Source organism: Phyllobates terribilis, unplaced genomic scaffold (genome assembly GCF_046119375.1).
Source record: "Phyllobates terribilis strain yellow unplaced genomic scaffold, ASM4611937v1 Scaffold_2__4_contigs__length_985480577, whole genome shotgun sequence".
Lineage (NCBI taxonomy): Eukaryota > Metazoa > Chordata > Amphibia > Anura > Dendrobatidae > Phyllobates > Phyllobates terribilis.
The window spans coordinates 535,902,874-535,930,545 of record NW_027362762.1 but is presented as its reverse complement, the minus strand read 5'-3'; the positions used below and the strand labels follow the sequence as shown (position 1 = coordinate 535,930,545).

The window sequence follows — 27,672 nt, the reverse complement described above, 5'->3', positions numbered from 1 at the left end:
AGTGGGTCTCCCATTGTGTTTGCCTATGCAGTGAATGCAAGGGTTTCCAAAAATTTGGAGGCACTACAATGCCCCTTGGAAGAGACGTGAAGGTCAGAGAGCCTCCTGAAAACAATGTTCCCATTATTAGGAAATGGGTCTCCCATAGTGTTGGCCTATGCAGTGAATGCAAGGGCTGCCAAAACTTGGGAGGCACTCCAATGCCCCTTGGAATAGACGTAGAGGGCCTCATGAAAAAATGTTCCTATTATTAGGAAGTGGGTCTCCCATTGTGTTTGCCTATGCAGTGAATGCAAGGTCTGGAAAAAAATTGGGAGGCACTCCAATGCCCCTTGGAAGAGACGTAGAGGGCCTCATAAAAAAATGTTCCCATTAGAAAGGAGCGGGCCTCCTATACTTGTAATGCCCATGCACTAAGTGTATGGGCTGACAAACATTTACCCCTGGGGGTATACATGAACATACTGTATAAAAAATGTTTTCTCCGGCATCATAAACACCCTTTAAAAACATTATGTGGGTGTTGCATCACGGACCACGGTCACCCTGGTGATATGGTGGTGGAGGATGAGGATGAGGAGAAGGAGGAGGACAAGAGCAAATAGCCAAAATTAGGAAGCGTATACCCATGTGTGGGTGTGAAAAGGTGCATGGGAATACACCTCCCAAGAAAAGACACTGGATTTGAGTTTATGTTACGCTGCTATCATTCGGTGGTGTTGAGAAGTCTGGCCCAATCCAGCCCTTGTTCATTTTTATAAGAGTCAGCCTGTCAGCATTTTCAGTTGACAGGCGGATGCGCTTATCAGTTATAATTCCACCAGCGGCACTAAAAACCCACTCTGATAAAACGCAAGCGACAGGGCAGGCCAGGACCTCCAAGGCGTAGAGAGTCAGTTCATTCCACGTGTCCAGCTTGGATACCCAATAATTATAAAGCACAGAGGAATCACGGAGGACGTTGGTACAGTCGGCAAGGTACTCCCTCAGCATCTTCCCAAACTTTGCACTCATTGTGAGAGTACCCCGCGTTTCAGGGCCTGTGCGATTGGAGGGGCTGAGAAAACTCTCCCAGAACTTTGACAGTGTTCACCTGCCTCTGCTAGATTGGAGTTTTGTCTCTCTCACCTGTAGTCCTTGGTTGTCCAATGAACTGTGACCTCTGCCGCCAGCGTTTTCAGATGGGAATTTTTTTAATAGTTCCGCAACAAGGGCCTTTTGGTACTGCCTCATTTTTGTAGACCTGTCCGCCTCAGGAATAAGAGATATAAAGTTTTCCTTGTAGTGTAGGTCTAGAAGTGTCACCAACCAGTAATGACTGTCACCCAAAATTTTGAGAATGCGAGGGTCATGGGAAAGGTAGCGTAACATAAACTCAGCCATGCGTGCCAGACTGCTAACAGGCAAGACATCCGTGTCCTCACCAAGAGGATGACTGACCATGCTCTCCTCCTCCTCCTCCCTGTCCTCAGGCCATCCACGCTGAACAAACGGTATGACTGTTGTGCAGGTAGTACCGTCTATAGCGCATGAAACTAGCTCCTATTCTTCCTCCTCCTCCTCTTCCTCATTGTCACCCAATCCACGTTGGGATGAGATGAGGCTGATGGTGATGCTAATTATGGCGTCATCACCGCTCACCATCTTGGTGAAGTCCTCAAAGTTTTGGAGGATGGTACAGATGTCTGACATCCATGTCCACTTCTGAGGTCTTATGTGTGGAGTCTCAACTGAATATCGAAAGCCTTGTTGATGCTGGCAGTCAACAACTGCCCTCTTCTGCTCACAAATCCTTCCCAATATCTGCAATATAGAGTTCCAATGCATGGGAACATCACACATCAGTCAGTGAGCGAGAAGCTGCAAACACTGCTGAAGCACGGCAAGGGCGGCAGAAGCTGTAGCTGACTTTCTAAAATGGGAACACAGGCAGCATACTTTGACAAGCAGATCCGGCAGCTCCGGGTAGGTTTTGAGAAACCGCTGAATCACGAGATTAAGCACATGGACCAGGCATGGTACATATGTGACCTAGCCTCACCTCAGAGCCGCCACCAGGTTCCGGCCATTGTCACACACGACCATTCCTGGCTGTAGGTTTAGCGGTGTCAGCCACAGATCTGCCTGCTCTTTCAGAGCTGTCCACAACTCTTCATCATTGTGCAGTTTGTCACCTAAGCATATTAGCTTCAGCACAGCCTGTTGCCACTTTGCTGAGGCAGTGCTGCAGTTCTTCCAGCTTTTGACTGATGTGGTCATTTTGGAGATGGACGCTGAAGAGGAGGAGGAGGCTGAATAGGATGAGGTGCAGGAGCTGTAGACTGTGGGGGCAACCCTGATTGACCTAGAGCCCACAATCCTCGGCATTGGGAGGATGTGTTCCGTCCCAAGGTCTGACTGGGTCCCGGCTTCCACTATGTTAACCCAGTGTGCCGTCAGCGAGATGTACCATCCCTGCCCACAAGCACTTGTCCACGTGTTCGTGGTTAGGTGGTCTTTCCCAGTAACTGCATTGTTGAGGGCACTGGTAATGTTGTGGGACATATGCTTGTGTAATGTGGGGACGGCACACTGAGGTTGCGGAAAGCTTCTGTCTCCACGAGCCTAAAAGGCAACATTTCAAGTGCAAGCCATCACGAAATGTGGGAATTTAGTATTGTGGCCTGTGGGGCGTTGGCTGCACATTTGCGCTTGCTTTCCAAGGACTGGGGTATGGACAACTGAGCGCTGCGCTGGGACAAGGACGTGCTTACTGATGGTGCTAGTTGAGAGTGTGCAATGACAGGTGCAGGGCAGGAGGCATCTTCGCATGCACTATGGACAGGGGATTGGCTTGCACGCACAACAGCAGTGGTGTCACCCACAGACACTGTTCCTGGACCCTGGGGTTCGGCCCACAAAGTCGGGTGCTTTGCTGCCATGTGCCTGATCATGCTGGTGGTGGTCAGGCTGGTAGTTTTGCTACCCCTGCTGATGCTGGCCTGGCAGGTGGTGCAAATGGCCTTTTGAGGTTATCGACAGAGTCTTTAAAAAACAACCAGAATCGGGAACACCTAACAGTTGTACTGGCAACTTCCTTCGTATTGGTGTTAGGGGAACGGTTGCCCGCCTTCTGTCTGCGGCCACCACACTGCTTCTTCCTGCCTGTTGGGGTGCTCTCCCTCCCTCCCTCCCCCTGTGTGCTTCTGTCCTCGCTCTGCATGTCCTCCTGCCAGGTTGGGTCAGTTACTATATCATCCACCACCTCATCTTCCACTTCCGCACCCTGGTCCTCCTCCTGACTTTCTGGCAATTGTGTCTCTTCATCATCCACCTCTTGTGACACTTTCCCACCGTCGCCTTCGTATGACCGTGGCTGCTCAAATATTTGGGCATCGCTACATGCGATCTCCTCTTGCCCCGCTTCAAGTGGACCAGGCGAGAGGCCTGAATCTATAAATGGAAAAGTGAACAGATTTTCAGAGTGTCCAAGTGTGGGATCAGTTTTCTCTGGGCACTCGGCATGGTGGGAGGAAGGAGGATCAGGGTGAGGAATATGCAGTCCAGACTCACGGCTACTGAGACTTGGCCATGTGGAAGACAGGGTGGTGGTGGTGGCTAAGCGACTGAAAGCATTATCTGCTATCCAACCAATAACCTTTTCACACTGATCTGTGTTCAATAGTGGTGTTCTGCAGTCCCTTATTAATTGGGACAGAAAAGTCGAGCGAGAAGATGTGGGTGTTTGTTGTGGCACAATTTCAGCTTGCCCACGGCCTCAGCCTCTGCATGCACCATCACCATCACGTCCAGTTTCCCGTCCCTTGCCACGCGCCTTGCCCATTTTTGATGGAGGACAATATCTTCCACGCTCACTACAAATGACTGAATTTGGAGCGAACTTATATGTGATCCGTGTGACGGACAAACCACAGTTTTAAATAGCTGGCCTGTAGGTAACTATTTTTAACAGCAAGCTGGTGTCAATAAGTTCGCTGACACAATGAAACAAAATTTTAATGGAGACCAGAAATGGCAGAATTTAGAGCGAACTTATATGTGATCCGTGTGACAGACAAAACCAGATTTAAATAGCTTGCCTGTAGGTATCTATTTTTACCAGCAAACTGGTGTCAATAACTTCGCTGACACACTGAAACAAAATTTTAATGGAGGCCAGAAATGGCAGAATTTTCAGCGAACTTATATGTGATCCGTGTGACGGACAAACCACAGTTTTAAATAGCTGGCCTGTAGGTAACTATTTTTAACAACGACCTCGTGTCAATAACTTCGCTGACACACTGCAACAAAATTTCAATGGAGGCCAGAAATGGCAGAATTTTCAGCGCAATTATATGTGATCTGTGTGATGGAAAAAACACAGTTTTAAATAGCTGGCCTGTAGGTAACTATTTTTAACAGCGACCTTGTGTTAATAAGTTCGCTGACACACTGCAACAAAATTTCAGTGGAGGCCAGAAATGGCAGAATTTTCAGCGCAATTATATGTGATCTGTGTGACGGACAAACCACAGTTTTAAATAGCTGGATTTTTAGCGCTGTAATATGGAAAGGACGTGGCTGTATTCTGCAGTGCCAACAAGCAAATGGTGCAGAAAAACGGTGTTCTCTGGATTGCTTTTTAAGCAAATAATCAGGATTAAGATAAAAAAAAAAATTCCTGGCCCCTGATACCTGGGGCTATTTCTACAAATATAATATCTGTAAAAGCACCACCACACAGAACTGGAATGGACTCTCTTGCTATATGCACTGCAGTCTGCTATATACCCTGTCTGCCTGCCTAGCACTGATTTCTCTGCAGCTGGATTAGTCCTCAGAAGGACTGTTAGTTGAGATGGATATGTGTAGAGATAAACAACCTAATCTCTCCCTAGCTCAGCAGCACCTCTCCCTACACTGCCTGATTCCGGAGGAGACTGACGAGCATGACGGCGCCAGGTCTGATATAGACCTAATGACGCTGTGCGGCCAGCCAATCTCTGTAATGCCACAACCAACATGGCTGCGGCATTACAGTGTGTGGCAAACAATCCCTGCATGTTGATTGGCGCTCTTAAGAGCCTCAAACATGCAGGGAGGGGACCCGAGCATCCGCCCTAGCATCTCGGAAGTACTCGGCGAGCTCCGAGCATCTTGAGTACTGAGATGCTCGGGCGAGTACCGAGTACTTGCGAGTATATTCGCTCATCACTAGTGCTTAGTCGTGTGATAAAAATTTTTACTATTTGGGATATAACAGCATCTTGGGCTAGTCACAGAGTTATCCTTGTAAATACGTCCATTCTTATTTGATTTATTGATCCACAGTATTGTGAGGAAAGAGCAGACACATCTAAAACTCTGCACATACTGTTTTTGGGTCGGGTCTTAGAATGCGCCTGTCATGTGCAGTGAGTCGAAATATATACAACTCGGCCTCATGAAGCTTACAGCAAATGACCAGGAGTAGCGTGCTCTGGTTTGGTGTGCGGGATAGATCTTGATCATGCACATTAAGCTTGGTGAGTGTATACACTTTTGCTCACAGAGCATGACAAAGGCGTTCTGATCCCGGACTGTAAAAGAGCAAGCATGTGGTTTCAGAAATATCTGCTCTAACCTCATCATACTGTGGAGCATTAATGAAAAGAGAATGGTCTGGTTTATAAGGATGACTCTGTGTCTTGGCCAGGATGCTGTACCGCTCCTGTGGGTCGGAGTAGTGTTTTTCACATAAGTAGGAACATTTTTATATTATAACCATGCTACTAATCATACAGCTCAAGTAGAAACAACATTATTATTATTATTATAATTTAACTGTAGGACTTGCACATGGAACAGTGAGGACCAGGATAGCAGGCAGACAAATGGAGCAGGAAGCACCAGAATACACAGAGCTAGGAGAGTGGACATGCACAAGAACTCTAGATGTATAATGAGGCCAGGACTTGCAGCAGCATTTGTAGTGTGAACATCTCCATAGCAGAGTTCGTTATTATTACAGCAAATGAATGGTTAATTAGCAAACAAATGGATAGCTGCTGGCAGCTCTGATGAACAGGCAAACTGGTTTGTAAAGAAGATGTTGAAGCAGTCTTTGTAATGTGAACAACTCCAAAGAAGTTTGTTACGGTTACAGCAGATAAATAGTTAGCAGTGAGTCTGAACCTGAAAGGAAATGCAGATTGAAGAAACCACAGGAATTTGCAAAGATTATTGCCAGATGTGAGAACTTGTTTGTGATAAAAATACCAAAGCACACTTAAACAAAGCGTACTGAATACTCAGACACATATGGGTTTCAGAGTTGACCTTAAAAGGCCTTGGGTGATGATGTCACTGGAGTTTACTGGGCAACTTGTGAAACCTGGCGTGGACCAGAGCAAAGGGCAGTAGCCCAGCCCTGCAGCTGAGACCCGTGAGTCACTCTTATATCACCAAACACAAAGGCAAGCGTCTGAGCGCTGACCTTAACCTAATCAAACACCATTTGGATAAGCTAGAATGGAGATTGCGAGACTGGCCCTCTAGTCCAACATTAGTGTCTGACCTCACAAATGTTCTTCAGGATGAATGGGCAAAAATTTCTAATGACATACTCATGATTAGAAAAATTCCCAAAAACATGTTAAATCGGACGCATCAACATACATAAGTATAAGTGTGCCCAATACGACTCTATCAAACACAGAAAAGAGGTCGGAGAAACTTGGAGCGTTTTTAGTAAAAGTATAACAAAATCTTTATTAATAACAAGTACCGTATTTGCCGGCGTATAAGACGACTGGGCGTATAAGACAACCCCCCAACATTTCCACTCAAAATATAGAGTTTGTTATATACTCACCCCCTCCCATATAATGCCCCATGCAGGATGTCACTCCCATATTATGCCCCATGCAAGCTGTTACCCCCCCATATAATGCCCCATGCAGGATGTCACCCCCCATATTATGCCCCATGCAGGATGTCACCCCCCATATTATGCCCCATGCCTCCATACATAAAAAAAAAAAAATCCAATGCTCACCTCACTCCTCCTCACCTGCTGCCGCTGCTCTGGTCTGGACTCCAGCGTCGCCGGCGTCTTTCGGCTCTGCGCTGCCTGTGACGGCTCAGGGGAGGTCGCGGTGTAAAGACGTCACCGCACCCTCTGACCTGAGACGTCACAGGGAGTGCACAGCAGGAAGACAGAGGATCTGCGGAGGCACGGGGAGAGGTAAGTATCCGGCTGCCGGGGCACTGACCAAGCGGGGGAGAAGGGCGGGCGCTGACACCGCTCTCCTCCCCCCATAGCCCGGCGGGGTGCCCAACCGCAAGTAGGCCCCCCCGCCTGCTCAGGGCCCCGGCATCTACCCGGCGCATCCCAACTGAAGTGCACCTGGCGTATAAGACGACCCCCCCACTTGGAGGCATGTTTTTCAGGGCAAAAAAGTCATCTTATACGTCGGCAAATACGGTAAGTACAAATAACATTGGACAGTATAAATTCCGTTTGCAGTAGAACAGTGCAAAAATAACCCCTAAGTACTGACCAGCTAGGAATTGGATTAAAATAACCCATGTAAAATGTGGAGCAGGTAGTCAGAAATCGTCTCATCAGTGGTAGGAAGTCAGCCTAAAAAATATAACTAATTTAGACTCTTGTGGTCATAATAAGAGCACAAGAGACAATTCTCATATTTCCCCTAAAGCCTGGACAATCAACCAAAGGTCAATGAATGTCATGGCAGAAAGTAAAACTAAACTCACCCACAAGATGGTGTCCCAAAGCCACTTAGGCCAGTGTGCGGGACCGCAGTATAGCTTCCCGACGCGCGTTTCACACTGACAATGCGCTGCTTTCTCAAGGGAAGTGTAGCTCATACTCATGATCTACAATAAAAAATTATATTGTGGTACCCTGCTAGCCAGGAAAATCGATGTAAATATGTTTATGCCAAAAAATGACAAAAGTATTCTCGGAGTTATACTTTTATTGGCTAACCAGAAAAAATATATTTGCAAGCTTTCATAGCACAGGTGCTCCTTCTTTAGGCAGGTTTACAGGTTTACATTTATACAGACACACTCCAAAGTCTTGTTGAAAGCCTTTCCAGAAGAATGGAAGCTGTTTTTGGACCTGTAAAAAGGGGACTCTATATAAATGCCTGTGGATTTAGAATAGTGTGTGATAAAAGTTCCTGTAGGTGTAATGTGTAGGTGTCCCAATACTTTTGAAACATTGGCCATTTATAGCTCAATCTGACCTGAAAAACATGTTGATGTTCTTTTTTTTTTTTTTTTTAATTTGTGCATAGGAAGCCAAATAGAAAATGCCACAATGGTCTACACTGTCAGTGATATTGCATGTAAATTAGCTCTACCACTGAAAAAGGCTGCCTCTCTAGTGCCACCTATTGGAGGTTCTCTAAAACTTTTAAAAGCCTTTCCACCTGTGTATATTTAGCCAAACCAAAGTCTTCTTAAAAAAGAAAAAAACAGCCATCTGAAGATGAACATTGACTTAAAGGATACCTACTTCTAGCAGGTGACACAAGACAACTTTATCCATTGTGGAGGAAAGCTACTTTGCATACCTTTTTTTCAAGGGAGCATCAAATGGCCTGTTACCTGCTAGAGCTCTCCACAACAGTCCTCCTTAGACCTCTGTTAGCAGCATTGAAACATATCTGCTACAAAGCTGGCAATTAAGATTAGGAATGTCCCCAATGTATTTGATCAGTCATATCTTAGATGTTTGGCTAGCTTAAAGCTTGCTTGGCAATTAAGTACCAATAAGTTATAGTATCCTCTTTGTTAATCTTACATCATTTTATTTTTACTCCAAGATATTGTTCCACTGCATCGTCGCATACCTAGTGTTGGAGATCTGGGAATGGAAGAGATAGACTTATCGTCAACTGGGGAGGTAATATGACTAAAACACTGAAAATCAGGTATTCTTTCGTAGTAAGCACATGCTAAATAATAGGTACCACTGTTTAATATATCTATCTTTTCAGGAAAACCATACCGAAAATGACTTGACTGTTAGTAAGAGCCAAGTAGGTGAAAGTGGACATAGAAACCTAAACTACAGCCCATCTGTGCCAACTCTGGGCAATAAATCTGTAAGAAGATGTCTTCACAACTTTTTAGTTTTTACGGTTTTCATTATTTTAAATTGCAGCAGTTTAAACAGACTGTGGGAGAAGGTACAACTAATGTATCAGTACTAGGGTATGGCACTTTCAAACCATTATGTTGCTTTATTGCTTGCCATTGTCCAGTATTAAAAATACACTTACCAGAACAAAGATTATTTTCCTCACAGTTAGCATATTCTGGGGATATGCCATACATTTCTGGCATATTAGGGTCCCACCTACATCGAGAACAAGTTCTTGGCTGTTGTCTCCAGGTGGAGTATAAGTGGAGAAGTGGCTGCACATATACAGTACAGACCAAAAGTTTGGACACACCTTCTCATTTAAAGCTTTTTCTGTATTTTCATGACTATGAAAATTGTACATTCACACTGAAGGCATCAAAACTATGAATTAACACATGTGGAATTATATACTTAACAAAAAAGTGTGAAACAACTGAAAATATGTCTTATATTCTAGGTTCTTCAAAATAGCCACCTTTTGCTTTGATGACTGCTTAGCACACTCTTGGCATTCTCTTGATGAGCTTCAAGAGGTAGTCACCGGAAATGGTTTTCACTTCACAGGTGTGCCCTGTCAGGTTTAATAAGTGGGTTTTATTGCCTTACAAATGGGGTTGGGACCATCAGTTGTGTTGTGCAGAAGTCTGGTGGATACACAGCTGATAGTCCTACTGAATAGACTGTTAGAATTTGTATTATGGCAAGAAAAAAGCAGCTAAGTAAAGAAAAACGAGTGGCCATCATTACTTTAAGAAATGAAGGTCAGTCAGTCCGAAAAAATTGGGAAAACTTTGAAAGTGTTCCCAAGTGCAATTGCAAAGACCATCAAGCACTACAAAGAAACTGTCTCACATGAGGACCGCCCCAGGAAAGGAAGACCAAGAGTCACCTCTGCTTCTGAGGATAAGTTTATCCGAGTCACCAGCCTCAGAAATCACAGGTTAACAGCAGCTCAGATTAGAGACCAGGTCAATGCCACACAGAGTTCTAGCAGCAGACACATCTCTTCAACAACTATTAAGAGGAGACTTTGTGCAGCAGGCCTTCATGGTAAAATAGCTGCTAGGACACCACTGCTAATGACAAGCAACAAGCAGAAGAGACTTGTTTGGGCTAAAGAACACAAGGAATGGACATTAGACCAGTGGAAATCTGTGCTTTGGTCTGATGAGTCCAAATTTGAGATCTTTGGTTCCAAACACCGTGTCTTTGTGCGACGCAGAAAAGGTGAACAGATGGACTCTACATGCCTGGTTCCCTCCGTGAAGCATTGAGGAGGAGGTGTGATGGTGTGGGGGTGCTTTGCTGGTGACACTGTTGGGGATTTATTCAAAATTAAAGGCATACTGAACCAGCATGGCTACCACAGCATCTTGCAGCGGCATGTTATTCCATCCGGTTTGCGTTTAGTTGGACCATCATTTATTTTTCAACAGGACAATGACCCCAAACACACCTCCAGGCTGTGTAAGGGCTATTTGAACAAGGAGGAGAGTGATGGGGTGCTACGCCAGATGACCTGGCCTCCACAGTCACCAGACCGGAACCCAATCGAGATGGTTTGGGGTGAGCTGGACCGCAGAGTGAAGACAAAAGGGCCAACAAGTGTTAAGCATTTCTGGGAACTCCTTCAAGATTGTTGGAAGACCATTTCCAGTGACTACCTCTTGAAGCTCATCAAGAGAAAGCCAAGAGTGTGCAAAGCAGTCATCAAAGCAAAAGCTGGCTACTTTGAAGAACCTAGAATATAAGACATATTTTCAGTTGTTTCACACTTTTTTGTTAAGTATATAATTCCACATGTGTTAATTCATAGTTTTGATGCCTTCAGTGTGAATGTACAATTTTCATAGTCATGAAAATACAGAAAAATCTTTAAATGAGAAGGTGTGTCCAAACTTTCGGTCTGTACTGTACATAAGTCTCCATTCATTTCTCCATCATTCTCTTTGTGATAAGGCTAAACTTTTTGCCCTGAGATTACAACACACAGTTACAACAAGGCGGAACAGGTCTTCTCAACTTTACCTTATATTTCAAAGGTTTTATTGTTTTCCGTAATAAAATGTAAGATAAACTGTTATAACATAACAAAATCATTTGAGTCAATAGTGAAGATGAAAACGTTTTGTGGCAAAAAGATATTGCTTACAATTACATAGTAACATAGTTTTTAAGGTTGAAGGAAGACTAAGTCCATCTAGATCAACCCATAGCCTAACATGTTGATCCAGAGGAAGGCAAAAAAAGCCCATGTGGCAAACACCAAGCTCCACATTGGGGAAAAAAATTCCTTCCTGACTCCATACGGCAATCAGACTAGTTCCCTGTGCTCTGGTGCTCTGCTTATGTATTCATGTATTCATATTTCTGCCTTCTGACAGGTCACTGTGCTTTCAGTGACCTGCCTACTATTTTAAATACTGCTTGCAGTATTTAAAATAGTAGGCAGGTCACTGAAAGCACAGTGACCTGTCAGAAGGCAGAGATATGAATAAATGAATACATAAGCAGTGCACCAGAGCACATGCATATCATTATGTCAGAAATGAAAGTAAAGATTATAAAAGAACCACTGGACAGATTTCATCAACAAAGGTATCATTTTACTCAGTGTAATGGCGCCCACCTGACAATGTGTGTGGTTTACTAAGCATAATCCTGCTGACAGGAACGCTTTAAGGAGACTTTTTTTAAAGTTATAATTGGTAGCTGTAGAAATTACTTTACCAACTCGGATCCAAAATCTTCATACTTTAGGGCAAGTCCACCATACAAAATTCATACATCCTATAAAACATAAAGGAGAGATGCTAGTAGTACATTTAGCTATGTGGACTAATACCATGAATGTACCTTCTAAGGTCTTTTAGACCTGCTTCTGTTAAGGAAGTATTAATAATAGAATTTATATTACTATTCTACAATCTCTGAAGACTCGCTGATATTTGATTCCCATTTAAGCATACAAGGTAATTTGGCTTTTAGGTCATTTAATCATAGATCGCTCATTTGGGATCACAAACAATATGTCTCCTCTTTAGAATGAGTTAATGTCTCTATGGGTCTTCAGAAAAGAGATACAAAATGCTTAATTTGAGCCTTAAGATAATTAGGGCCATGTGTTGCTTATGAGATCTAGAAATCAGGTATTGAGAAAATATTCTCAAAAGCTGGGCAGCATATATGGCATCATGGTAGTTTCCCAAGTCAGACAGTGCTAGACCTCCAGATTGAGGCGAATTGAGTAATATTCTACACACAAATCTATTTCTGCCATCATCCTCAATAAATTTTATAACGTCTTGCTGAACTTTTGAAGGACAAAACATGGCACTATTATACTTAATGTACAAAATGCTAAGTAAATTGTCATTTGATAACACATAGTCAACACAACCAAGGATATGTACTCTTTTTAAAAATGAAGATATTTTTGTACTTAAAAAAACAGGGAAAATTAACTTTATATAGCATACACAGTGAGCAAAATGGTCCTTTATTTCTCTATATTGCATCTAATCTACAAAATACATCTATAGTACGCAAAAAAGTAGTATTAATAAGTAGTGTTGAGCGAGAACTAAAATGCTCGGGTGCTCGAAGCTCGGGCCGAGCTCACCGTGATACTCGGGTGCTCGACCCGAGCAACGAGCCCAATGTTAGTCTATGGGAGACCCGAGCATTTTTGCGGCGGCACCCCCGGCAGTCTGTAGAAAGCCTAAAAAGTGCCCAAAACGATAGTGACAGTGCTCAAAAGACATGGGGGCAGCATGGGGATCGCCCCTGGAAGCATTTCTGACCCCCAGGTCACTGCTGTCAACAACGTGGTCAGAGGTATTAAGCCACTTTTACGGGCTCACAATAAAATGTTCAAAAACGAAACTGAAAGTGCTTTCCTGTGAAATATGTTAAGGAAGTTCCTTTCCAAGGTAAAGACTTGTGTATAAGGTAAAATAAATAACCAAAAACAAAAATACTCCTCCACACCTTGGGCTATGTTCACAAGTAGGATTTTTCATGCGTTTTTGCACTTTTGTATTGCTTTCAACCGTGACAAATGCATTCACCGGGAAATGTCATTTTAACATTTTACAACCTTATCTGGCCATGTGCTGTGTGACACATGCATACAGTGCTGAAAAAACATGGGAACAGCATGGGGAAGACCCCTGGAAGCATCTCTGACTCCCAGGACACTGCCTAAAAGTGTGCCCATCAGAAGTGATCCTTGCCGCATCAAAAGATGCAGACTTGCAACTATCCCCGTGCAAGTCCTTGTCCCTGGGCAGTGTTCAATTGTACCTCCCCCATTCCTTGCAATGCAAGTGCAAATATGCAGCCAACCACCCACCCACCGGCAGGCTGCAATACCATACTGCTAGCTTTCACTTGAAATGGGGCCTTTTAGTTTGGAGGAGGCCGAAGCTGGCCACTATCTCATGGCTGCTTCAGCAGCGAGGTATCCATACTCAGTCCCCAGCCGCCCGGCGGCCGGGTGTCCACGCTCGGTCCCCAGGCTCCAGAGGGCGTCCGGGTGTCCATACTCGGTCCCCAGCCGCCCCGCGGCCGGGTGTCCACACACGGTCCCCAGCCTTCTGGGGGTGGCCGGGTGTCCATAAACGGTCCCCAGCCGCCCCTATTTCTCCTGTCACCTTCCCACACACTTTCTTTTAATGCAAGCGTAAGTGTGCAGCCTGCCACCCACCCACCCCCAGGCTGCAATGCCATACTGCTAGCTTGTACTTGAAATGGGGCCTTTTAGTTTGGAGGAGGCCAAAGCTGGCCACTACCTCATGGCTGCTTCGGCGGCCTGGTATCCATACTCAGTCCCCAGCCGCCCGGCTGCCGGGTGTCCATAAACGGTCCCCAGCCGCCCCTATTTTTCCTGTCACCTTCCCACACACTTTTCTTAGCCTGGCCTGCTTTAGGGCAGCATTGGACGAGCCCACCAGAGAACCAGACTCCTCCAGTGGGCCCTGGCTTCTCCATCAGGGGAGTTGAGAGTGCCAAGGTGAGGAGTATGATGATGATGATAGAAGTTAGCATCTGCTTTGTTTTCTTGGAATGCAAGCGCATGTATGTAGTAGCGGCTAGGCCTGAGGTGGTCAGCGTTTTGGCGCGTATCCTACCACCTCCGAGGATTGCTGGATGTTTTCCTGCTACTATCCCAGTTCTATGACTCCTGTTAAAACAAAGCTTCAGGTGATAAATGATGGATGAGGTGGTGGCAAAGGAGAAAGAGCAGGAGGAACAGGGACCATTCACATCAATATCAGGCCAGTCAACCACACATGTCTTGTAGGATATGTTTCTGTACCAAAAGGAGCGGTTCGGCTACACAGTTATAAGGCATACAGTGAGTGCAATGCCTACCAAAAATTTCGAGGCATTCCAATGCCCCTTGGAAGTGACATGGAGGTCAGAGGGCCTTAACTAAACCATTTTTTCCATTTATAGCAGCTGGGTCTCCTGTGCACTGTTAGCCTAAGCAGTGAATGGAAGGCTTTCCAAAAATTATGAGGAACTGCAATGCCCCTTGAAACAGACGTGGATTACAGCATACTAAAAACCTTCTACCCATTATTGGGAGTGGGTCTCCCTTAGTGTTCGCCTATGCATTGAAAAGCAAAAGCTGACTAAAATTAGGAGGAAATGCAATGCCCGTTGGAAGAGACGTGGAGGTCGCAGTAGCTTAACAAGACGGTTTTAATGCCCCTTGGAAAAGTGGTGGAGGTCACAGTAGCTTAACAAGATGGTTTGAATGCCCCTTGGAAAAGTGGTGGAGGTCACAGTAGCTTAACAAGACGGTTTTAATGGCCCTCGGAAGAGACGTGGAGGTCACAGTAACTTAACAAGATGGTTTTAATGTCCCTTGGAAAAGTGGTGGAGGTCACAGTAGCTTAACAAGACGGTTTGAATGCCCCTTGGAAAAGTGGTTGAGGTCGCAGTAGCTTAACAAGACGGTTTTAATGCCCCTTACAGGAGCCATACAGTACAGCATCTTAAAAACATTATTCCCATTATTGGGGAGTGGGTCTCCCATAGTCTTTGCTTATGCCTTCCAAGCAAAAGCTGCCAAAAATTAGGATGGAGAAACTTGCAATGCCCCTTACAAGAGCCATGCACTACAGCATATTACAAACATTATTCCCATTATTGGGGAGTGGGTCTCCCATAGTCTTTGCTTATGCCTTCCAAGCAAAGGCCGCCAAAAATTAGGACAGAGGAACTTGCAATGCCCCTTACAAGAGCCATGCAGTACAGCATATTACAAACATTATTCCCATTATTGGTGAGTGGGTCTCCCATAATATTTGCTTATGCCTTCCAAGCAAAAGCTGCCAAAAATTAGGAGGAAATGCAATGCCCGTTCGAAGAGTCGTGGAGGTTAGAGTTAATTAAAAACAACATTTCAATGCCCCTTGGAAGAGCTGTGGAGTTCAGAGTGGTTTAACAAGATGCTTTTAATGCCCCTCGGAAGAGACGTGGAAGTCCCAGTAGCTTAACAAGACAGTTTTAATGCCCCTTGGAAAAGTGGTGGAGGTCGCAGTAGCTTAGCAAGACTGTTTTAATGCCCCTTACAAGAGCCATACAGTACAGCATCTTAAAAATATTATTCCCATTATTGGTGAGTGGGTCTCCCACAGTCTTTGCTTATGCCTTCCAAGCATAAGGAGAATAAGGAGAAGAACATAAAACAGCCTAAATGAGGAAGCATATACCCATGTGTGGGTGTGAAGAGGTGCATGTGAATACACCTCCCGAAATAACACAGTGGATTTGACTTTATGTTACTCTGCTGTCATTTGGTGGTGATGAGAAGTCTGGCCCAATACAGCCCTTGTTCATTTTGATAAGGGTCAGCTTGTCAGCATTGTCAGTTGACAGGCGAGTGCGCTTATCAGTTATAATTCCCCCAGCGGCACTAAAAACATGCTCCGATAACACGCTAGCGGCAGGGCAGGCCAGGACCTCCAAGGCGTACAGAGCGAATTCATTCCAAGTGTCCAGCTTGGATACCCAATAATTAAAAGGCACTGAGGAATCACGGAGGATGCTGGTACGGTCGGCAAGGTACTCCCTCACCATCTTTTGAAACTTTCCACTCCTTGTGAGAGTACCCCGTGCCTCAGGGTCTGTCCGAAGGGAGGGTCTGAGAAAACTGTCCCAGAACGTTGACCGTGTTCCCCTGCCTCTGCTGGATTGGAGTTGCGTCTCTCTCGCATGTACGCCTTGGTTGGGCAACGAACTGTGACCTCTGCCATTAGCGTGTTCAGATGGGAATTTTTTTAACAGTTCTGCAGCAAGGGCCTTCTGGTACTGCCCCATTTTTGGAGACCTCTCCACCTCAGGAATAAGAGAGTGAAAGTTCTCCTTGTAGCGGGGGTCTAAAAGTGTCACCAACCAGTAATGACTGTCACCCAACATTTTGACAACGCGAGGGTCACTGTTAAGGCAGCGTAACATAAAGTCAGCCATGTGTGCCAGACTGGTAACGGGCAAAACTTCCGTGTCCTCACCAAGATGACAACTGACCATGCTCTCCTCCTCCTTCTGCTCCTCCCCCCTGTCCTCAGGCCACCCACGCTGAACCGACGGTATGACAGTTGTACAGGTACTACCGTCTACATCGCATGATACAAGCTCCTGTTCTTCCTCCTCTTCCTCCTCTCCGCCATTGTCCCCCAATGCATGTTGGGATGAGATGAGGCTGGGCTGTGTGTAATCGAAGCCCCACATAATTTTTTTTTAATTATTTCATGAATTTCCTGAAATAATTAAAAAAAAATTGACGTGGGGCTTTGCACTATATTTGTGTCCAGCCAGGTACAGCAGGCAGGAACGGGCTGCCCCCAACCACCAGCTGCCTATTTGTACCTGGTTGGACACAACAATATAGGGAAGCCCTTTTTTTCTTAATTATTCCATGAATTTCATGAAATAATTAAAAAAAAAAAAAACGTGGAGCTTCTCCCTATTTTTGTGTCCAGCCAGGTACAACTAGGCAGCTGGGGGATGGAATCTGCAGCGCAGGGAGGCCCAAGCTTTCTGCCCCCCCCTCCCGCTGAAAATTGCAGTCCGCAGCCGCCCCGGAAAATGGCGCGTTCATAGAAGCTGGATGCTGTACCTGGCTGGCATACAAAAATATGGCGAAGCCCACGTCAAAAGTTTTGGGAAAAATTAATTAAAAAATAAATAATAATTTAGGGACTGCATCTTTATTAACTCCTCAAATGTCATTTAGTGTTAAAATAAAGGATTTATTTAAAAAAAAAATGCCGTGTGATCCCCCATAATTTTAGTCTCTAGCGGAGGTTAAGCAGACGGCTGGGGCAGATGTTTGAAGCCTGGGAAGGGGGTAAAACCCACGGAGCTTCCCAGGCTACTAATATCAGCCCCCAGCTGAATACCTAGCCTTTACTAGCTATTAAAATGGGGGACCCCCCGAAAAAAAATGACGTGGGGTCCCCCCTATTTTAATAGCTAGCAAAGGCTAGGCAGACAGCTGGGGGCTGATATTAATAGCCCAGGAAGGGTGCCATGAATAATGGCCCCCTCCCAGGCTAGAAACACCAGCCGTCAGCCGCCCCAGAAATGGCGCATCCATAGGATGCGCCAATTCTGGCACTTAGCCTCGCTCTTCCACGCTGCCCTGGTGCGGTGGCAGGGGGTAATAGTGGTGGGGTTCATGTCAGCGACAGCTGCCATGAAGCCCAGGTTAGTAATGATGGGCGTCTATAAGACACCCCCATTACTAACCTACAAAGTGTTAAAAAGAAAAAACACACTACACCCAGAAAAAAATAATTCATTTGAAATAAAACACACCATTTTATTTAATTCTTAGTTTACTAAAAATAATAGTTACCTGTCCACGTTCCTGTTCTGATCTCCCATGCACAGCTGTCACATCTGGAGATGGTGACAGCTGTGCATGGCTGCTGTAAGCTCACGCTGCCGGGAACACGTCCGCTCCCGGCAGCGGGAGCCACTGACTGAGGTCACCGGAGTGCATTCAGGCAGCGCAGCTCCGGAGACCTCCTTTACGGCACTGCTGTACCGTGGGAATTTCTCACGATACAGCAGGGCCGTAAAGGAGCTAACTGGAGCAGCGCTGCCTGAACTCCGGTGAACCCTTACGGCCCCGTCATTCTAGCGGCGGCAGCGGTTCAGAGCGGTCACATTCTATGTGGCTGCTCTGAACTGGAGATCTTCGTGGGACACTCGTGGACTACTCCGGAGGGGTAAGGATAAGGTTGTGGTTTATTATTTTATATTTTATTACAGCAGATCGATGGCTTCGGGGAATTAGGTGTCTAGGTGAGTATAGGTGTAGTTTTTTATTTTTTACTTTATTTTAGGTGGCGATCGGCGGGGACAGGTAATGTATGAACTAATTTCTTTTAGGTAACCACTGGCCACCAATGACATGTATTTAACATTTATTGGGGACACAGTAGGGCAATTTATATAGCAGGATCAGGCTGATGGGAACTACTGCTCCCATCGAGCTGATCCTGCTGGCACGAGTGGACGGGGGACAGACATAGGCCGATGGGAGTAGTAGTGTCACATCGGCCTATGTCTGCCTGCACGCACACACACCCGCACAAACATCGCACAGACACCCCGCACACACACCCCGCACACACACCCCGCACACACCCCCGCACACACCCCCGCACACACCCCCGCGCACACCCACGCGCACACACCCCGCACACACACCCCGCACACACACCCCGCACACACACCCCGCACACACACCCCGCACACACACCCGCACACACACCCCGCACACACACCCGCACACACACCCCGCACACACACCCCGCACACACACCTGCACACACACCCCGCACACACACCCACACACACACTAATCATGACGGGTCTGGGAGGTGAGGCTGACCTGTGCGGCCGTGGGAAAGTTCATGTGAGTTCATGCAGTCAAGCATGAACTCACATGAACCCTCTGAGAGCACCGCGGCTACTTCAAATGAACAGCTGATCGGCATCACCTGATACCTCAGCTGTTCATTTGAAATAACAGGCGGGAAAGCGCAGCACAGAACGGGAAAGCCGGCGGTGAAGTCTTTTCACTGCCGGCTTCCCCGCCCGGGTTCTTCGCTCCCCGCTCCTTGGTGCTGCGCTCCCCGCCCGGTCCTAATTTACGATTGGGATTGGAGGTGGTGAGGGGAGCGGAGGATCGGGGTGGGAGGCTGCGGGGAAGCAGTATGGGGCTGTGTGATTGTTTAAAAGCCGGCGGCTTTTTACCGCGCGCCGGCTTTTAAACAATCAGGAGAATTCTCCCCCGCTGGGATGGCATTCTGATGACAGGCTGGATCGCGCTGCCATCCAACTTGTCATCCTTCACAGACACTGCAGAGCGCAGGCATTATGGGAACTTCCGATTCCGGTATTCGATATTGTAAAAGTATCGGAATTAAGTATCGGAATTCCGATACCGCGAATATCGGCCGATACCCGATATTACAGTATCGGAATGCTCAACACTAATAACAAGTGAAGACTGAGAGGAGTGGGCATCTTTGCATGCAGTATGGACAGGGGATTGCCTTGCACACACAACAGGGGGTTCTATTGCACGCACAACAGCGGAAGAACAGTGGTGACACCCGCTGACACTGGTCGTGGACCCTGGGGTTCACCCCACAAAGTTGGGTGCTTTGCTGCCTGATCATGCTGGTGGTGGTCAGGCTGATAGTTTTGTCACCCCTGCTGATGCTGGCATGGCAGATGGTACAAATGGCCTTTTTGGGGTTATCAGCAGAGTCTTTAAAAAAATTCCAGACTCTGGAAGACCTACAGGTTGTACTGGCAATGTCCCTCGTGTTGGTGTTATGGGGAACTGTTGCCTGCCTTCTATGTGCGGCCACCACACTGCTTCTTCCTGCCTGTTGGGGTACTCTGCCTCCCTCACCCTGTGTGCTGCTGGCCTCGCTCTGCATGTCCTCCTGCCACGTTGGGTCAGTTACTAGATCATCCACCACCTCCTCCTCTTCCACTTGCGCACCACGATCCTCCTCCTCACTTCCTGTGTGTCTAGTCATCGTCCACCTCTTGTGACAAATTTCCAGCGTCGACTTCCTGTGGCCATGGCTGTTCAAATATTTGGGCATCGCTACATGGGATCTCCTCTTCCACCACTTCTAGCGGAGCAGGCGAGGGGCACAAATGTGGAAATGGACCAGTGAACAGCTCTTCAGAGTGTCCAAGTGTGGGATCAGTTGCTGTCTGACGACACTCGGCATGGTGGGAGGAAGGAGCATCAGGGTGAGGAGGAGTATGCGGTCGAGACTCACGGCTACTAAGATTTGACCGTGTGGAAGACAGACCGGAGGTGGTGGTGCCCAGGTAACTGGAAGTATTATCTGCTATCCAATTAATAACCTGTTCACACTGATCAGTTCGCAATACTGGTGTTGTAGTGTGCTTCCCTAGTAATTCGGTCAAGAAGTGGGAGCGAGAAGATGTGGCTGTTGGTTGTGGCACATTTTCACCTTGGCCACGGCCCCGTCCTCTGCACGCCCCATCACCAGAACGTCCAGTTCCACGTCCCTTGCCATGCGCCTTGCCCATTGTAAAGGAAGTAAAATAGCTTACACTCGCACTATCAATGGAAAAAGGGTAATAAAAAGTAGATTAGAACCGTGGATGAGGAAAACCACAGTTCTATTTCTCTGGCCTACACCCGACTCTTTTAAACAATCTGAACAATCAGAGAGAAACTATTACTATTTTTCTTTACAGAAAAATACCAAAAGCTGAATAATAGAGATTTTTTACCGTGGAATGGCAAAACCACAGTTATTGTTTACTGGGGTATACCAGACAATTTTAAATAGATATATTTGCGGCTGAACAGTGAGCGACACACTCAAACTGTTTTTTTTTTAGGTAAAAATAGCCCAAAAGTGGATAATACCGAGGTTTGAACCATGGAACTGCAAAACCACACTTCTATTTCTCTGGCCTACACCAGACTATTTTCAACAAATATATTTGTGTCTGAACAATCAGGGAGACACTATTACATTTTTTTTTTTATGGCAAAAAATGCCAAAAGCAGGATAATAGAGATTTTTTACCGTGGAACGGCAAAACCACAGTTATAATTTTTTGGTGTATACCAGACTCTTTTAAACAGATATATTGGTGTCTGAAAAATCAGGAGACACTATTACTGTTTTTCTTTACGGAAAAAATACCAAAAGCTGGATAATAGAGATTTGTTACCGTGGGACGGCAAAACCACAGATATAATTTACTGGTGTATACCAGACTCTTTTAAACAGATATATTTGTGTCTGAACAATCAGGAGACACTATTACTGTTTTTCTTTACGGCAAAAAATGTCAAAAGCAGGATAATACAGAGATTTGACCCGTGGAACTGCAAAACCACAATTGTATTTCTCGGGCCTACACCAGACTATTTTCAACAGATATATTTGTGTCTGAACAATCAGGAGACACAATTACTGTTTTTCTTTACGGCAAAAAATGGCAAAAGCAGGATAATAGTGATTTTTCACCGTGGAACGGCAAAACCACAGTTATAATTTACTGGTGTATACCAGACTCTTTTAAACAGATATATCTGTGTCTGAACAATCAGGAGACACTATTACTGTTTTTCTTTACGGCAAAAAATGCCAAAAGCAGGATAATAGAGATTTTTTACCGTGGAACGGCAAAACCACAGTTATAATTTACTGGTGTACACCAGACTCTTTTAAACAGATATATTGGTGTCTGAACAATCAGGAGACATTATTACTGTTTTTCTTTACGGAAAAAATACCAAAGGCTGGATAATAGAGATTTTTTACCGTGGAACGGCAAAACCACAGTTATAATTTACTAGCGTATACCAGACTTTTTTAAATTGATATATTTGCAGCGGAACAGTGAGCGACACACTCAAGCAGTTTTTTTTAGGTAAAAATGGCCCAAAAGTGGATAATACCGAGGTTTGAACCGTGGAACTGCAAAACCACACTTCTATTTCTCTGGCCTACACCAGACTATTTTCAACAAATATATTTGTGTCTGAACAATCAGGGAGACACTATTACAGTTTTTTTTTTACGGAAAAAAATGCCAAAAGCAGGATAATAGAGATTTTTTACCGTGGAACGGCAAAACCACAGTTATAATTTACTGGTGTATACCAGACTTTTTTAATACAGAGGTTTGAACCGTGGAACTGCAAAACCAAACTTCTATTTCTCTGGCCTACACCAGACTCTTTTAAAAAAATATATTTGTGTCTGAACTGTCACAGACACACTTTTTTTTTTGGGGGGGGGGGACACCAAAAGGTTAATAAGATGGGTATTTGTACAGTGTGAAGGAGGAAAAAAAAAAAGAGGATTTAGATGAAAAAAAAAAGATTTTTTCCTGGCCCCCGAGACCTGGAGCTAAGTCCAGCAATTTCAGCAACAGGAGCACACAGGACTGTAATGCAGCGTTTGCTGGTATAACCACTGCGTCTCCTATACAGCCTGCCTGCCTGCCTGATATCTGGGATGGATATTAGTCCTGAGAAGGACTGTTTGTTTGATCTGGCTGCCTTTACAGACCCTACACTAACTATTTCGCAGTTTATATCTCTCCCTAAATCAGCAGCGCTGTCCCTACACTGTCTGATCTGGAGCGACTGTGTCCAAGATGGCGGCGCCCGGTTTTAAATACTCAAGGTGACGCTGTGCGGCCAGCCAATCATTGTAATGCCGACAACCAACATGGCTGCAGCATTACAGTGACTGGCTGGCAATCCCTGCATGTTCATTGGCTCTGTAAAGAGCTCCAAACATGCCGGGCGGAGACCCGAGCTCCCGTCCGAGTAACCCGGAAATGCTCGGTGCTTGCCGAACATCCCGAGTAGCGTGATGCTCGGGCGAGTACCGAGCAGTGTCGAGCATGTTCGCTCAACACTATTAATAAGTCATATTCTCCCCATTTTATAATGGGATTAGCTCTTTGCTTCCTCGCAGTTTGTGAATGTTCACTGAACTTAAGAGATGTTCACAAGTCCTCTAAATACAATTTATTTACAAGGCTTGGGCCATTAATCCTAGTTTCACTAATCTTAATGTGTTTGTCCTCATATACTGTATGTTTTTTGTGAGCTTATATAGGGTGGTGTTTTTTTTCAGACAAATCACTGGTAATAGGTGAATGGCATGACCAAATATGACCTTAAAGAAGCACTCCTCATCGTCATCAACATTTTTATCCTCTTGATATATTGCAATCATCATATTATATAGCACTGTGTATTTAGTCAGAAAAGTCAGATTTATGGAAATCACACACTAGATAGACATGTTAATAATGTGCAAATGATAAAAAAGGAAACAATATGTTCAAAACATCTTGATTTATTCTGAAGTTATTAATGGTTGTTTGAGGACTGTTCTGCAACACTAAAAGCACGTGGTCACGCAAATCATCAAGATCTGCTGCTGGCTCTTCTTTTTGCAATTACCTCCCAATAATGTCCCAGATATGCTCAGTGTGAGACAAATTCAGAGATGTTGCAGGTAATGGTAGCAAGTTTAGGCTATGCAGGCTGCTCACAGTAGCACAAGCAACATGTAGCCTGGTGTTGTCGTGCTGAATACCTGGAGAAATGGCCATACAACCGGTTCCACAACCGAATCAATGTAACACTGAGCTTTTAATAATGTTTTTGAAGCTTCTGCATTTTGTTAGTTTAACACATAACACATTTTCTGGTTATAGTGGTTTTGATTTCTTTGAATATACTTCAATATTTGTTGTGTATTGAATGCCATGTTTCCTTTGACAGCTTTCTGGCAGCATGATGAGCCTGTTTAGTGCAGGGGACTTCCGTTCTTTAGAAGTTCATGGCTGGATCCAGTTCTCTATTCAGCATGATTCACCCAAAAAGGAGCTGAGGGTCCTGGTTATACAATGCAGGGATCTGTCGCCAGCACATAGCCAGTCATCTAATCCGTAAGTGGGGTAAATGAAAAGAGGGGACACATTTGGGGATATACCACTGAACGTTTCCGGCTTTTTTTTTTATTTCACCCCCGGAGTAGCATCACAAATTTTTGTTCCCTGTCTATAATAAAATACTTACCAGCCACAGTCTTCTGCTGTTCTCAGCACCACTGCAGACCTGTTCTGCTAGTTGTAAATAGCCAGATCACTGCAGAGTTTGCTCGGCGAACCAAAGGTCGATTCTCAATGTAAGTCCATGAGCGATAGAATGAGGCTCTGATAGACTTACATTGAGAGCTTTTGACCATTAGCTTTGACTTCCGGGCAGTCAGGAGCTGCTGTCACAAGATGGTGGAACGGGACTGCATCAGCGGGAAGAACAGGAGATGGCTGCTGACAAGTATTTTATTACGGGCAAGGAACAGTCATGACTGATTCCACTCAAGGGGTTAAATAAAAAAAAAATAAAAAAGCCAGCGTTGTGCTTTAACAAACATACTGTATAATAATTATTTATGTAATTTTAAGAGGTACACAGGGGTTTCCTAGATGTGTTGCATGACGCACATAAACACTCTTCTCAGATATTGACCATTACATGTTGGGTGCAGGTTTATGGAGCTCCATAGAAGGCAGTATTTGCTGAAAGCTCCATTTAAAGGAAATCTGTCAGCAGGTTTTTGCTACCTCATCTGAGAACAGCCTGATGTAGGCAAAGAGACCCCGAATCCAACCATGTATAACCTACATTAATGGGTGCAGCTGTTCTGCACAATCAGAGCTTTTAGATTTAGCATGAAGCAGAGCTGAGAAAGCTGCCCCCGCCCCCACTACGCTCTGTATATACAATGTGCATACACAATGAGGTACTTATCACTAGAGATGAGCGGTGTTCGACTAGAACTGTTCGCCAATCTCAAATTCGAGCTGTTTTGGGTGGTGTTCGAGTTGTTCGACGAACCCGAACGATTTGCAAAAAATTCGGCTGTTCGAGGTTATGTTCGATAACTGTTCGTGCACCAAAAGCGTGTCCTGCATGTCTGGCGCTATTTAGAGCACCAATCATGCAGGGATTGTCTGCCACTCACTGTAATGCCACAGCCATGGTGGTTGTGGCATTACAGTGATTGCCCAAATCGATGGGAACAGTGCTCACAGTGAAACATGAAAAGCCGGCAATTCAGCAGCGGCATACACCGGTACCCGACAATTTAGAACCGAAAGAATAGAGCTTCACACATAGATTAGATAGATAGAAACATGTCAGTCACACATATAAGAAGCACAGTGACAGTGTTGCTTACTGTACTTGTCATTTAGTGTAAAGGATTTATCAAAAAAAATAATAGTGTTTTCGTGCACCGTCTCTTTAAAAAAGCCGGCCGGCAATTCAGCAGCGGTACCCGACAATTTATAACAGACAGAATAGAGCTTCACACATAGATTAGATAGATAGAAACATGTCAGTCACATATATATGAAGTACTGTGACAGTGTTGCTTACTGTACTTGTCATTTACTGCAAAGGATTTATTAAAAAAAATAATAGTGTTTTCATGCACCATCTCTTTAAAAAAGCCAGCCGGCAATTCAGCATCTGTACCCGACAATTTATAACAGAAAGAATAGAGAATCACACATAGATTAGGTAGATAGAAACATGTCAGTCACATATATATGAAGTACTGTGACAGTGTTGCTTACTGTACTTGTCATTTACTGCAAAGGATTTATTAAAAAAAATAATAGTGTTTTCATGCACTGTCTCTTTAAAAAAGCCGGCCGGCAATTCAGCATCTGTACCCGACAATTTATAACAGACAGAATAGAGCTTCACACATAGATTAGATAGATAGAAACATGTCAGTCACATATATAATAAGTACAGTGACAGTGTTGGTTACTGTACTTGTCATTTAGTATTAAAATAAAGGATTTATTATTAAAAAAAATTGGCGTGGGGTTCCCCGTAATTTTAGTCTCTAGCGGAGGTTAAGCAGACAGCTGGGGCAGATGTTTGAAGCCTGGGAAGGGGGTAATACCCACGGAGCTTCCCAGGCTACTAATATCAGCCCCCAGCTGAATACCTAGCCTTTACTAGCTATTAAAATGGAGGACCCCCCCAAAAAAAATGACGTGGGGTCCCCCCTAATTTAATAGCTAGCAAAGGCTAGGCAGACAGCTGGGGGCTGATATTAATAGCCCAGGAAGGGAGCCATGAATATTGGCCCCCTCCCAGGCTAGAAACACCAGCCGTCAGCCGCCCCAGAAATGGCGCATCCATAGGATGCGCCAATTCTGGCACTTAGCCTCGCTCTTCCACGCTGCCCTGGTGCGGTGGCAGGGGGTAATAGGGTTGGGGTTGATGTCAGCTTATAATGCCAGCTGACATCAAGCCCAGGTTAGTAATGGAGAGGCGTCTATAAGACACCCCCATTACTAACCCCATAGTCAAAGTTAAAAGAAAACACAAACACCCAGAATAAAGTCCTTTAATTGAAATAAAGACACATTCCTTTATTGTTCTAAATTAAACCATACTTACCGTCACGCCCATTCCACCTGAAGCCAACGATCTCCTGCAATAAAAGAAAAATAATAAAGCAACCTCATCCTTACCTTTCCATGGTTCCCACGACAGCTTCAGCTCTGCTACATCGAGATAACAGGCTGGACCGCAGCAGAATGCTGCCATCCAGCCTGTCATCCCGCAGACACTGAGAAGCGCAGGCATGCTTGCGCTCTGCAGTGTCTGGCTGTGACGGCATAAAGATGAGACGAGTTCATGTCCAATGAACTCGGCGCACCTCATGCACGTCACTGACAGCGTGGGAGAATTCTCCTGCACTCAGCACTTCAGCGTGAGAATTCTCCCACGCTGTCAGTGACGTGCATGAGGTCAGCTGAGTTCATTGGACATGAATGAGCTCACCTCATGCACGTCACTGACAGCGTGGGAGAATTCTCACGCTGTAGCGCTGAGTGCAGGAGAATTTTCCCACGCTGTCAGTGACGTGCATGAGGTGAGCTGAGATCATTGGACATGAATGAGCTGACCTCATGCACGTCACTGACAGCATGGGAAAATTCTCCTGCACTCAGCCCTTCAGCGTGAGAATTTTCCCACGCTGTCAGTGACGTGCATGAGGTGAGCTCATTCATGTCCAATGAACTCAGCTGACCTCATGCACGTCACTGACAGCGTGGGAGAATTCTCACGCTGTAGCGCTGAGTGCAGGAGAATTTTCCCACGCTGTCAGTGACGTGCATGAGGTGAGCTGAGATCATTGGACATGAATGAGCTGACCTCATGCACGTCACTGACAGCATGGGAAAATTCTCCTGCACTCAGCCCTTCAGCGTGAGAATTTTCCCACGCTGTCAGTGACGTGCATGAGGTGAGCTCATTCATGTCCAATGAACTCAGCTGACCTCATGTACGTCACTGACAGCGTGGGAGAATTTTCACGCTGAAGTGCTGAGTGCAGGAGAATTCTCCCACGCTGTCAGTGACATGCATGAGGTGC

At 45.3% G+C, this 27,672-nt stretch overlaps 1 protein-coding gene across 7 annotated transcripts in view; it reads left to right on the top strand.

The window, feature by feature from the left end:
* SYTL1 (synaptotagmin like 1) overlaps positions 1–27,672 on the top strand; it is a 295,599-nt gene that overhangs the window by 191,553 nt on the left and 76,374 nt on the right. For all 7 annotated transcript variants that reach the window (XM_073666184.1, XM_073666185.1, XM_073666188.1 and 4 more), the window contains 3 exons: positions 8,820–8,899; positions 8,994–9,101; positions 23,988–24,154. In XM_073666184.1, the coding sequence (XP_073522285.1) occupies positions 8,820–8,899; positions 8,994–9,101; positions 23,988–24,154 (355 nt within the window). The remainder of the gene's footprint in view (positions 1–8,819; positions 8,900–8,993; positions 9,102–23,987; positions 24,155–27,672) is intronic.